The sequence below is a fragment of the Pelodiscus sinensis genome, chromosome 8, assembly GCF_049634645.1.
Source record: "Pelodiscus sinensis isolate JC-2024 chromosome 8, ASM4963464v1, whole genome shotgun sequence".
Taxonomy (NCBI): Eukaryota; Metazoa; Chordata; order Testudines; family Trionychidae; genus Pelodiscus; species Pelodiscus sinensis.
In genome coordinates, this window is record NC_134718.1 from 59,086,206 (window position 1) to 59,099,729 (window position 13,524).

The 13,524-nt window shown below is 40.4% G+C and overlaps 1 protein-coding gene across 1 annotated transcript; it reads left to right on the top strand.

Moving 5' to 3' along the window:
- The first annotated feature begins 257 nt into the window (after positions 1-257).
- On the top strand, positions 258-9,925 carry PRDX3 (peroxiredoxin 3). The gene is made up of 7 exons (XM_075935368.1): positions 258-412; positions 537-663; positions 1,739-1,880; positions 3,559-3,694; positions 5,738-5,841; positions 6,985-7,150; positions 8,979-9,925. Exons 1-7 carry the CDS (start codon positions 377-379, stop codon positions 9,030-9,032), a joined length of 765 nt encoding a protein of 254 aa, XP_075791483.1. The 5' UTR covers positions 258-376; the 3' UTR covers positions 9,033-9,925.
- Positions 9,926-13,524: the final 3,599 nt, after the last annotated feature.

Below are 13,524 nucleotides of genomic sequence, written 5' to 3' on the forward strand. Positions count from 1 at the left end.
CTGGGTGCCTCCGGGTGCGGGGCGGGGGGTGCCGGGCATCTCCGGGCGGGGGGTGCCAGGCCGGGTGTCTCCGGGCAGGGGTGCTCGGCTGGGTGTCTCCAGGTGCGGGGCGGGGGGTGCCGGGCATCTCCGGGCGGGGGGTGCCGGGCCGGGTGTCTCCGGGCGGGGGGGGGGGTGCCGGGCCGGTGTCTCCGGGGGGCGGTGCCAGGGGTGGCTGCCCGGGGCGCTGTCTCTCTCCGACTCTCCCAGGCTCTCGGCGAAAGCTGCTGCCTCGGGCGACCTGCCGCGCCGCCCTCCCCCGTCCGCGCCTCCCCCCGCCCCGCCCCCTCCCGGCTTGTCCGCGCCGCCGGGCCCGCCTGTCACTCAGCGCCCGAACATGGCTGCTGCGCTGCGGAGGCTGCTGCTGCCCTCGGTGAGTGCGCGGGCCCCGCTCCCGCCTCAGCCCCCCCGCGGCCCGTTTGCCTGGCAGGGCTCCGGGCGCGGAGCTCCCCCGCCCCGTGCCCGCCCTCGCTGACCTCTGCCTTCCCTCCCTCCAGGTAGCCCGGGCGAGGCCCTTCTCCTGGGGCCCCTGCGCGGCTGCCCTGCGGCCCCCTGCTGCCGCCGGCGGGAGGCGATGCGCGGCTCAGGCAGAGCTGCCCCGGCCCCGGCTCCACTTCAGCACCAGTAAGTCAGCGCCGCCTCTGCCCGCCCTGGCGCATGGCAGGCACGCGGGTGCCTCCCGAACAGCCTGACCGTGTAGCTGGGAGCAGACCCCTGGGGCTTGTGGATCACAGGCCTGCAAAATCCGGCCCCCTCCCCCTTTCCTTCTCTGTAAAGTCTCAACTGGGAAGGCAGCCCTTCCTCATGCTGATGTGGTGTAAGAAGGTGACCTCTTGTTGTGGATGATGAGCAGGATAGAGTTGGACTGAAATACTCTTGGAGCAGTAACGTCCCTTGCTGAGCTGCAGCCAATCTGCAGTTTCTCAGTCTGGAAATGTTAAACTTTGGATAATATGCAGGCAAAGTGACTGAAGTTTTTCTTTTTACAGGATTGAGTTGGAAAGCAGAGGCTTCTAAAATGTCACTTTTGTACATTATCTTTGCTTCTCCAACCTGTAACACACTTTCCCCTTCTCCCTTCTACTGCTATAACATAAAAAGGCAAACAAAAAATTATTCTTATAATAAGCACAAGTAAATATATTCCTATTACATTATGGTGGATCTTGAACCTCATGGCTCACTAAATGAAAGTAGATTCAAAATTGTGAGACATTCTTATATACTACTCTAGGTGATTAACTTATTTAATAATTTAGAAGTATCTGTGTCAGTTACATACATCATGCTCCCTCGCTGTGGCTCTTAACCCTTCCAGAAAAATGTACCGCTTTCAAAGATCTGATTTGTTTTGTGTACTCACAGGTAAAACTGAAAAACTTACCAAATCAGACATAAAAATACGGAAAGTATCACATCATGCTATTACTGAAAAAATTGTTTACTTTCTTATTTTTACCATATAATTATAAAATCAATTGAAATATAAGCATTGCACTTCCATTTCAGTGTATAGTATACAAACTAGTATAAAATCATTGCCTATACAATTTTAGTTTGTACTGATTTTGCTGGTGCCTTTTATGTAGTCTGTTGTAAAACTAGTCAGATATCTAAGTGAGTTGATGTACTCCCTGGAAGACTTCTGAGTACTCCTAGTTGAGAACCACTTGCTTACAGTATGATTCATTTTTTCTAGGTTCCTCAAGGTTTGTTCCTGCTGTTACCCAACATGCTCCACATTTTAAAGGAACAGCAGTTGTCAATGGAGAGTTCAAAGAATTGACATTAGATGACTTTAAGGGGAAATATCTGGTACTTTTCTTCTACCCTTTGGATTTGTGAGTGTAACTTTTTTTTTAAACAAAATACTATCTAGACACCTTTCAGAGGAGTAGCAATGTTAGTCTGTTTCAGCAAAAACACTGAGGATTCTGTGGAACCCATGAAAGCTTATACCCAAATGAATGCATTAGTCTTTAAAGTACCACAGGACTCCTTGTTCTTTTATCTAGGCTCCCACTTAATCAGACAGAAACAGCATGTGGTGGGTTTCTATCTCCATTAACATTTCATTTGGCCTTGTCCTGGCTATCCTTGTCAAGCAGAAAGCATGTCTGTTTGAATGATAAAATTCAGGGAGAAACTTAAAAAATGACTAGTCTTGCAGCACCTTAGAGACTAACAAAAATGTAGATGGTATCATGAGGTTTTGAAGGCACAACCCACTTCTTCTGATGGCTACCCCTTTAAAATATTTGGGGAGGAGATAGTTTCATTCTTCAGCAATAGTTTTGTTGGCTTATTTTGAGGTAAAGCAGAGAACAGATTCTTTGGTCTCTGGGGGGCCTCCAGTGCTTCAGAATCTAATTGGTTCCTCTGCAGAGAGGGATCCAGGTTGCAAAGAGACTATCCCTGAGAACTTATCTGTTTGTGTACCGTGGAGTTCTAAGTCACCAGGAAGGCAAAACTGGTGGAATTGTGATTAAGCAGTTCTAATAAACCAGAAGCTGTTTAGAATGGGAATCCTGATCCCATATTAGTAGCTGGGAGAGGATTCCATTTTCCATTCTTCCATCCATGCTCCTCTAATTAGGGATATAATAGTGTAGTCGATTAACCAATAAGCATAGCTTATCGGTTAATACTATAGATTACATGCATTTCCTTCTCTCCTTGCCCACTTGCCAGTAAATTTTTCAGCAGGCTGGCCAGCAGGTCTGGGACCTACCTGTGCTGTGGGTCTGCATTTAAATGTATTAGGAGCTGGATGGGCAGGCATCCCAGCTCAGTTTTGGCTTGTCAGATCTGGGAGCCCAGGACCCTATCCCCAGACAGGGGCTGCTGCTACCTTTATCATCTGGCACCCCACCGAGGCAGCAGTGTGGAGTGACAGAGCTCTTTCGGAGTGAGGATGGAGCACACTGGCTACTGGCCCCGCTCCCGGGGACTAATAGTCAACTAACTGATAAGAATTCATGAGGTTACTTAACTATTCAACTAATTGATATTTAACATCCCTACCTCTAATGAAGAACTTTTCTTCAAAATCTGTTCACTAAGCACTAGTACAGGGGTTGGTAATAAAATGGCATTGATTCGCCAGGGCTGCCACCACTTTATTTACTGGTGCCTCTGCAAGTACCAATGATCACAGGTCATATTGGTCACAGATTGCCATTCCCATCCGGTGGGAGTGGTGAGAAGTAGCAGAGACTGGGCACAGTGCTTCCCACAGCTCCCATTGGCCAGGGACACACAAAAATCAGTGTACTATTTTACTGCATTGCAGCCTCTGTTTTTGTCAGACTTGTTGAAACTGATTCAGCTACTTAAAAACTTGAATGAGTGATGAAACAGAACTGTAAAACATGCTGTATAAGTAACACAGTAATATGTTTTGTGCCTGGAAACAAATGTTTCCTCACTCTCTTTTAAAGTTTGTGTGTGAAGCTTAAGTTTAGAATAATTACAACTTACGTTCTAACTTTTGTTTACTGTCTGCCTCTTCCCACCCAGCACTTTTGTATGCCCAACAGAAATTGTGGCTTTCAGTGACAAAGCTAATGAATTTCATGATGTGAACTGTGAGGTCGTTGCTGTATCTGTGGATTCTCACTTTTGTCATCTGGCCTGGATCAACACACCACGAAAGGTATGAGGCAGTGCTGGGGAGTGTGATAGAGAAGTTAAATGTACAGTCCTACAAATGTTTGCCTTCAACAGGACCACTTCAGCTAGGATTCAACTCTGCAGACCCTTACTATCAAGCATAAATTTCCTCTCTCCTTTTTTAATAATCTTTCTCTAATTAAACACAAGTACACACAGAGGTATTTCCTAAATATTCAACTTTCATACATTTTACAGTAGTTTATTTTAAAATTAAAGAGCATTTGAGAAATGAAGCTGAGATAGACCTCAACATTCCCTGTAGCCTTTTCCATCCATGTGTGCACCACTAGTAGAAACAAAAAAAACCTAGCTGTGGACGCTCTGCCAATCAGTTGGGTGTCATTGAAATCTTTCCAGAGTGGCTGCATAAGCACACAGTTTTTAGGGAACACTGGTGGGGGTAGGACAGGCCTAAAAAATAGTAGACACAAAGGAATTACCTGCATGTAACATTTGATAGCTTTTCTATGTTATTTATATATAACATGAGATCTAATTTTAAGTATTAAACTTTGAAGCACTATGTTCCCCATCCGGTTGTTTTAAAATAAAAAATGCAGAGACAGATAGTAGATCAAAAGTATAAGGTCAAAAACTTCTTTGCTGTTTTTAGCCAATAGCTAAATTCTGTGTTTAAAGTAATAACACAACCAGATACTTTGCTTTCCTGTCTAGTATGTGTCTTAGTACTCTTGAAACTTACACAGTATGATTAAATGTTAACTTCTGAGTAAAACATATAATAATGCATATTCTGTTTATAAGATGCTTTAAAGGTAATTATTGTGATCTTATACATAAAATGTAATTACATATCTCTGCTGTGTATGTGTAACTAGTAAATAGTTAATCAGTAGCTAACTATGACAACTTTTTTCTGATTTAATTGAAACAAAGAATAATAGACATGTTAGGGGACTTATAGCATCAGCTGAAAGCTTCAGAAATTCCTAACGACTTTTAAAACATACAGAAAAGCTTAAAACTTCTTGTGTAATAAGATGGTGCACCTAACCCTTTGAGAGAAGAGGGAAGTACTAGAGAGAATTTGTTCTTACCGTCAGATCTCTTTAAATTAAGTAGTGCCAAAATGTTGTTGGTTTTCCATCAGTAACCAAACTAGAAAATCTAATGGAACACTTAAACAAAAAAAGCTCATATCCAACATGATCAGTTGTTGCTAATATGATTAGGTGGAAATGATTCATTGTGTTCATATTTTCCCTAACAAAAATGTGCATAGGTCAAATCAAGACCAGGCTAGGGCTATTGATATTTGCAGATTCATGGGAAGGACCTCCAGTTGGTGATTTTTGTTTGTTTGTTTGTTGGTAGTAGCTTCCTACTCTGCATAATTTTGTTAGTCTGTCTGCCTAATACACTTTTATGCAAAACTTTGCCTTGGACAAATCATTTTGTATTCATATTAAACAAAGTTGGAGCAAAACTCCAAAGTGTGAATATTGGTTTCAATTTATAACTTTACATGGGTATAATAATACTTGGCACCTGCTTTATCCATAGGTCTCAAAGCATTCTAAAAAGGCAGGAAAGTTTTCTTCCCCTAGTACATTTGAGAGAAACTGACACTCAGAGAAAGAAAGGCCTTGTTTTCTTTAATGTTTAGATGACTAAAGTTATTCACATGTGTGAGTCGTTGTCATAGATAGGACTGTGCTGAATCAGAGTCTAAGAGATTGTCCAAGGTTGCACGGCGGTTCATTGACAGTGCCAGAAATAGAAAAGCTAACAGACGCATCAGTCTCGTTTCAAGGGTAGTTTATCAAAATATTGAAGAACTCAGTACACACTCTTATTCGACTGCCCACATATAGGAAAATATGTGCTTTAAATACTGAATCTATTTTAACAAAGGCTCAAGAATGAAAGTTTTATCAGTGCTGTGACTCCTGAAAGGAAAGCCTTGTAGGCATTGTGTGGTGCAGCAAAAATAAAAAAGTAGGCATTCAGTTTTCCTTCTTCTTATGCTCAGACTTACCCTTTTATTACTTATTTCTACTAGAGTGGTGGTTTGGGCCATATGAATATCCCACTTTTGTCAGATCTGACAAAGCAAATCTCCCGAGATTATGGCGTGCTGTTAGAAGGACCTGGTTTAGCACTAAGGTAGGACCTTGTTCTCTGGTAACCTTTACTGTTCTCTAGTTACTGTACTTCCTTCAAAAATCTGTGCAAGGGAGAAACCTGTCTTGTCAAACTCTGGGTCATTTGGCAATTTCTGCAGTGTTATTGTAGAAGGTGGGGGGAAGGGTATATGTCCTTATGGGGAGTCTAGGCGTGAAGCCACTGGAACTAATCTGTTCAGCAACCCGGGTGGAGAAAGGATGTTCTGTTATGTTCTTGACACTCTCCTAATTCAGCCTGGGCTTCTGCCAACACTTGCTCTCTTCCCTATCTCTGTGGAAGAGGAAGAGAAGCTAGAATAGTACTAATGTCTATGCAGATCTCCCATTTAATTTTGAGGAGGTCAAACAACAGAAAGTCCAATCTCCCCTTCTTGAATGCCCCAGATTTTAACTGTGTGTTTGGCACAGCACGATAACCCACCTGATGGCAAGGAAGACAGCATGCTACTTGGCTCCACTTTGTATTTCTCTGCTCTGTGGACTGAAACACTTCCAGCCCATCTCTATTTGAGGAAGTAGGAGTTGTATTTCTCATTAATATAAAGTAATAGAGAACAATAGTAATTCCAGAGCACTCTTTAACTCTGCTTCCATAACCTTTTTGTTTAAAAAAAATGGCTCAACCTTTTCATCTGAGTTATTTGCTAAGAAGGAACTTGAATATTTTTTACCAAATCTAATTAACTCAACAGCTTTAGTAGGTCAAGGGTGTGATTGAGACGTTCTTTTAAATGCATAATCAGCTATCCTTGCAACTAGGAATTAGTCTGAATCCTGTATTCTATGCGTATACAAGATTCAAAGTAGCACCTTCAGTGGATTCTGGAGTACCTCAAAATAGTAGGAAGAAATGCTTTCAGCACCTGGAAAACTTGGGTGGGATTAATGCTCTTTTTGTGATCAGCACCTTCAGTTCTGACTATTGTTGCTACTTCTTCTTAACTATTCTATGGTGCAAAAGTATGCATATTAGCAAGTATTGTAGAAATGTTTTAAGTCCCTGTTCCATACCCAATAGTATAAGTGATTTACAATACCTCTTTGAAATAGAATTCAGCCTGCATAAAGAGCAAGATACCCAAGTCATATGTCAGAGGTTCATATAGTCTTTGTTCATATACAGAGGTCTCTTCATTATTGATCCTAATGGAGTCATCAAACATCTGAGTGTCAATGATCTCCCAGTTGGCCGCAGTGTGGAAGAGACCCTTCGATTGGTGAAGGCATTCCAGTACGTGGAAACTCATGGAGAGGTTTGCCCAGCAAACTGGACTCCAGAGTCCCCTACGGTACGTGTTGATTAAACATCACCATCCAGAATATGAACCCAATCCTGGAAAATGAGCACCTTTTTGCATGGAAAAGTGTGAAGGCTGGGCATTATAGTATAGAAGAACTTGTGAACTTAAATCTTTAAGTTTTCACCATATGAATTGTTGCCCTCAGTCTGAATCACTTAATGTGCATTCACAGTACTAGAAGTCACATGCAGAGAAAATATCCACATTATATTCTTTTGAGAGTACAAAGTCCCTCCACACATGAGTACACATGGTATTCACTTGCTTCCCTTATTAACAATCATGGATAGTCTTGATTTGCCTTGTATTTTGTATCAGTTTAAATTAGGGCTGTCAAACTATTTTAAAAATTGCAATTAATTGCAAGATTTAAAAAAAGTTGTAATTAATCACAGATTTAACTGCACTGTCAAATAATAATAGAATACCAATTTAAATGTATTATAAATATTTTGGATGTTTTTCTACATTTTTCAAATACATTTATTTCAATTACAAAACCAAATATAAAGTAAACGCTGCTCGCTTTCTATTATTTTTATTACAAATATTTGCACTGTAAAAAAAAATCTACAAGTTGAAGCACGAAGGGACATACAAATGTTTGGAATATCTGGCATGGAAAAACCTTGCAATGCTAGCTACAACATTGTCTGCAAATATCTGTTCTCACTTTGTAAATAAGAAGCAGGCAGCATTATCTCCTGTAAAGGTATAAAAATCTTGCTTGTCTTAGTGACTGGCAAAAAAAGAAATAGGATTAACTGGGCTCAAAAGTTTTACATTATTTTCTTTTTGAGTAAAGTTTATGTGGAAAAAAATTACATTTATAAATTGCATTTATACTATAGAGAGATTGTACTACAATACTTGTAGGCTACGTCTAGACTGGCATCATTTTCCGGAAATGCTTTTAACGGAAAAGTTTTCCGTTAAAAGCATTTTCGGAACAGAGCATCTAGATTGGCACGGACGCTTTTCCATAAAAGCACTTTTTGCGGAAAAGCGTCCGTGCCAATCTAGACGCACTTTTCCACAAAAAAGCCCCGATCGCCATTTTCGCGATTGGGGCTTTTTTGCGGAAAACAAATCTGAGCTGTCTACACTGGCCCTTTTGCGCAAAAGCTTTGCACAAAAGGACTTTTGCCCGAACAGGAGCAGCATAGTATTTCCGCAAGAACACTGATAATCTTACATGAGATCGTCAGTGCTTTTGAGGAAATTCAAGCGGCCATTGTAGACAGCTGGCAAGTTTTTCCGGAAAAGCGGCTGATTTTCTGGAAAAACTGGCCAGGCTAGACACAGCCCTACTGTATGTGGTGAATTGAAAAATACTATTTCTTTTGCTTCTTTTCTACAGTGCAAGTATTTGTAATAAATAACAAAGTAAGCACTGTACACATTGTGTTCTGTGTTGTAATTGAAATCAATGTATTCGAAAATGTAGAAAAAACAAATATTGATTATACATTTAAATTGATATTCTGTCATTACAGTGTGATTAAAACTGTGATGACCCTCATTTAAATACCTTGCAGTTAAATATTTTTCCTTTTTTTTTTTTCTTAAGATTAAAATTAAAATTTGCAGGTGAGAAGTTTGCACTTGTGTTAAAATATTTGTGTACATTGCTTCTCATGAGTGAGTGGACAAACAGAAATAATTGTGTGGTTTAGTAACATAGTATACCCAATATTCCTAAATGGAGTCTTAAATCTAAAGCCATAATAAAACTTAAATCTAAAGCCATAATTTTTATTTTATACACTTTGTGCATATACCAACTTGTATAAAACTGTTATCTCTTTGTTTACAGATCAAGCCAAGTCCAGAAGCTTCTAAGGAGTACTTTGAGAAAGTTCATAAATAGATCATCAATGCAGATAGGTGGCAATTTCCTAAGGAAGCAGCCATAATTGCATTTAAGTGCAATTTCTTTTTTTTGTGTGTGTCAGGAAAAATTGTTAAATGCTGAAACATTAAATATTTACTAAATCAGAAAGTTTTAAATCATATTCTTGGAGCTGTTTCCCCCCCCCCCCCAAAGAGACTATACTGCATTCCCATAAATATATATCTCTGTAATCAGCTATTCTCTTGTGTCTCCCACATGTACTATGAATGCTTGTGACTTTGGGTGTACAGGAGTACTGGTCTCTCCTCCCCTTCATCGAATCATAAGCAATAGAAATGGTACCAGGCTTTCTATGCGCACACGAAAATTGGACGATAGACTGTTATTTCTGAGAGCTTGAAATACTGAGCTTAAAGTGGGTGATACAGAGAAATATCCAGAACATGGTTTCCTTTAATTTGCCAGTAGCTGTTTAGGCAGGGATAGAGGAATTCCTTCTTGTACAAATTATGCTCGTGTTTTTTCCCCAAATGCTTCCACATGTAAACGTGATTTGAAGGTAGAAGTAACAAACATCCACAGTCGTTCAGCTAAGATATATTGGAATATAGAACATTAAATGGAGAATAACTGCATTTCGTTGAGAAATCGGTGGGAATGTGAACTTAACTCTAATCGTGGTACACTTATTGGGGCTTAATTATTATTTTTGCCTTTTGAAATAGTTGATCACACATTTTAATTGTTGCTCTAAATGCAGATTTCCAAATATTGTGGAGCTTGATGTGTAATCATTTAGGAAGACTAATTGATTATGTTTAGGATTTAATAAGGCTTCCTTCTGATATTATTTTGAGCACATATTTTTTCTTAAACTATGAAATCATCAATAAATTGATCTTAAAGCATGTTGTCTACAATGTTCTAACTACCTTATAATTTGGATGCTCTTGCTCATCTGTTTCTAGAGACTGGGTGTCTTGTTGCATTAAGTTTCTCTCATAATGCCGCCTACTACCACTTAAAAGCTGCTAAGTGGCTACAGATGAATGCAGAAGAAACTGGACCATGTGTGTGCAAAAGGGAGCAAAGGAAGGACTGGATAAGTGAAAGCTCCTTGAAATCTGGAATAAACAAAATCTATCTTTCTGCTAGCAGAGATAGAGGAAAGAATGAAGGATATCTAGACTAGTTAGTTCTTTGATAGTCGATCTAAGAAAATAGTGCCCTAAAAGGTAATTGACTAATCTGTCAAAATGCTAGTTACAAATGAAAGACTCCTTCTGTATAATGCAAGAGCATGTAAAATATTCATTTAGGCCAAGTGACCCGAAGAGAGTGACTGAGCTCTTAGAGCTATATACCTACCAAAATATTTTTGATTCTGCCAATCCCCATAAGAACGGCCGTACTGGGTCTGACCAAAGGGCCATCTAGCCCAGTAGCCTGTCTGCCAACAGTGGCCAGCACCTGGGCTACGTCTAGATTACATCCCTTTTTCGTAAAAGGGATGCAAATTAGATGTATCGCAATTGCAAATGAAGCGGGGATTTAAATCTCCCCCACTTAATTAGCATAAAAATGTCTGCTGCTTTTTTTTGACACGGAGTTTTGCGGGAAAAAAGTGCCAGTCTAGACGCGGATCTTTCGGAAAATAAAGCCTTTTCCGAAAGATCCCTTATCCCTTATTTTAAGAGGGATAGGGGATCTTTCGGAAAAGGCTTTATTTTCCACAAGATCAGCGTCTAGACTGGCGCTTTTTTCCGGCAAAACTCCGTGCCGAAAAAAAGCGGCAGTCATTTTTATACTAATGAAGTGGGAGAGATTTAAATCCCCGCTTCATTTGCAATTGCGATACGTCTAATTTTATATCCTTTTTACGAAAAAGGGATGCAATCTAGACGTAGCCCAGGTGCCCCAGAGAGGGTGGACCAAAGACAATGAAAGCGATTTGTCTCCTGCTGTCCTTCTCCAGCCTCTGACAAACAGAGGCCAGGGACACCATTTCTATCCCCTGGCTAATAGCCTTTTATGGACCTAACCTCCATGAAATTATCTAGCTTCTCTTTAAACTCTTATAGTCCTAGCCTTCACAGCTCCTCTGGCAAGGAGTTCCACAGGTTGATTACATGCTGTGTGAAAAAGAACTTTCTTTTATTAGTTTTAAACCTGCTACCCATTAACTTCATTTGGTGTCCTCTAGTTCTTCTAATATGGGAACTAATAAATAACTTTTCTTTATGCACCCTCTCCACACCACTCATGATTTTATATACCTCTATCATATCCCCCCTCAATCTCCTCTTTTCTAAACTAAAAAGTCCCAGTCGTTTTAACCTCTTTTCATATGGTAATCATTTTAGTTGCCCTTTTCTGAACCCTTTCTAAGGCCAAATTATCTTTTTTGAGGTGAGGAGAACACATCTTCACACAGTATTCAAGATGTGGGCGTACCATAGTTTTATACAGGGGCAGTAAGATATCCTGTGTCTCATTTTCTATCCCTTTCTTAATAATTCCTAGCATCCTCTTTGCCTTTTTGACTAAACTATTATTTTAGTTTTTCATAAGATAGTTGTGAAAAATGTAAGACCCTAGTCCTGCAAAGACTTACATAGCTTCTTGTCCTCTGTGCAATCCCATTGACTTCAAATCAGATGCTCTTTATTTAAATATCAAAGTTTTCTATATCTACTCCACTTCCTGATGTATTTTCAGTTGCTAGTACTGAACAGGCATATCATGAGTCACAGCTGGGTCTCACTGCTAGATTCATTAGAAGTAATTATGGCTGACTATTTCAACTGTAAACTCTTTGTGGCAAGAACTTTCTATTACTATGTGTTTCTACCATATCTACTGCAATCGGCCATGATAGCATTGGGTCTTTTGGGCACTACAGTAATGCAAATACTAAATAATCCCTACTATACATTTTATATATATGTCTTTTCTCCCATGCTTTTTTACAGCCACCAATTTGGCAATCTCAACTTCATCTTCTAGAATTTGGCCTTTGTTTACTTTTCTTGTTGCCCATTAACCAGGTCCAGAGTGAGCTTTTGCACTCTTAGATTTTTTCCCCCAAAAGTACTGTTTGCTATAGGATAGTGGACACTTGCTTCTAATGGTCTTAAAAGCATTGAACAGATGCCATGACAGGAGCAGGAACTCTTTTTTTAAGTTATAATGAAATGTTTTCCATGGAATTTTCTTTAAATTGGTCCATTATTCTCCCCACGACATTCTGCTGTCATAGAATACTAGAACTGGAAGGGACTTCTAGAGGTCATCAAGTCCAGTCCCCTGCTCTCATAGCACAACTAAGCACCATCTAGATTATCCCTGATGCCTATCTAACCTGCTCTTAAATATCTCCAATGATGGAGATTCCACCTCCCTAGCAATCTATTTCAGTGCTTAACTACCCTGACAGGAAGTTTTTCCTAATGCTAAACCTAAACCTACCTTGTTGCAATTTAAGCCCATTGATTCTCATCCTATCAGAGGCTAGAATTTTTTTCTCCCTGCTTATAACATCCTTTTAGGTACTTGAAAGCTGTTATGTCCCCTCTCAGTATTCTCTTTTCAAAACTAAACAAACCCAATACTTTCAGTCTTCTCTCATAGGTCATGTTTTCTAGCTCTTTAGTCATTTTTGTTCCTCTTCTCTGGACCTTCTCCAGTTTTTCCATATCTTTCCTGAAATGTGGTGCCCAGAAGTGGACACAATACTCCAGTTGAGGCCTAATCAGCACAGAACAGAATGGAAGAATTACTACTTGGCTGTGTCTACACTGCACCCCTTTTCCGGAAAAGGGATGCAGATGAGACAAGTCGGAATTGCAAATGAAGCGGGGATTTACATCTCCCCCGCTCCATTTGCATGAACATGGCTGCCGCTTTTTTCCGGCTCGGGGCTTTGCCGGAAAAAAGCGCCAGTCTAGACGGGGATCTTTCAGAAAATAAAGCCTTTTCCGAAAGGTCCCTTATTCCTAATCTTAAGAGGAATAAGGGACCTTTCGGAAAAGGCTTTATTTTCCGAAAGATCCCCGTTTAGACTGGCGCTTTTTTCCGGCAAAGCCCCGAGCCGGAAAAAAGCGGCAGCCATGTTCATGCAATTGAGCGGGGGAGATGTAAATCCCCGCTTCATTTGCAATTCCGACTTGTCTCATCTGCATCCCTTTTCCGGAAAAGGGGTGCAGTGTAGATATAGCCCTTGTGTTTTGCTTACAACACTCCTGTTAATGCATCCTACTTGTGAGTTAATGTTCCCCTAAAATCAATCAATATAATATCACAAAATTGGCAAAGAAAGTGAAAAGTAAATTCAGCAATTCCTGGGCCAAGGTGGTAAACCTTTAATCTACAGCAGAAAAAAGAGGATTAAAATTGCTAACAAAGAGTGCTGGTAGCCTCTTACCTAACGGAAGTTCACAGCACAAAAGTACCCTTTATACCATAGAACTACAGAGTTGCAAATATCTTGAAATGAACATGTATCAAA

Coding starts and splice junctions, on each gene's coding strand:
- PRDX3 (XM_075935368.1), top strand. CDS start 377: ATGGCTGCTGCGCTGCGGAGGCTGCTGCTGCCCTCG. Junction 664..1,738: donor CCGGCTCCACTTCAGCACCA/GTAAGTCAGCGC, acceptor CATTTTTTCTAG/GTTCCTCAAGGTTTGTTCCT. Junction 3,695..5,737: donor GGATCAACACACCACGAAAG/GTATGAGGCAGT, acceptor TATTTCTACTAG/AGTGGTGGTTTGGGCCATAT.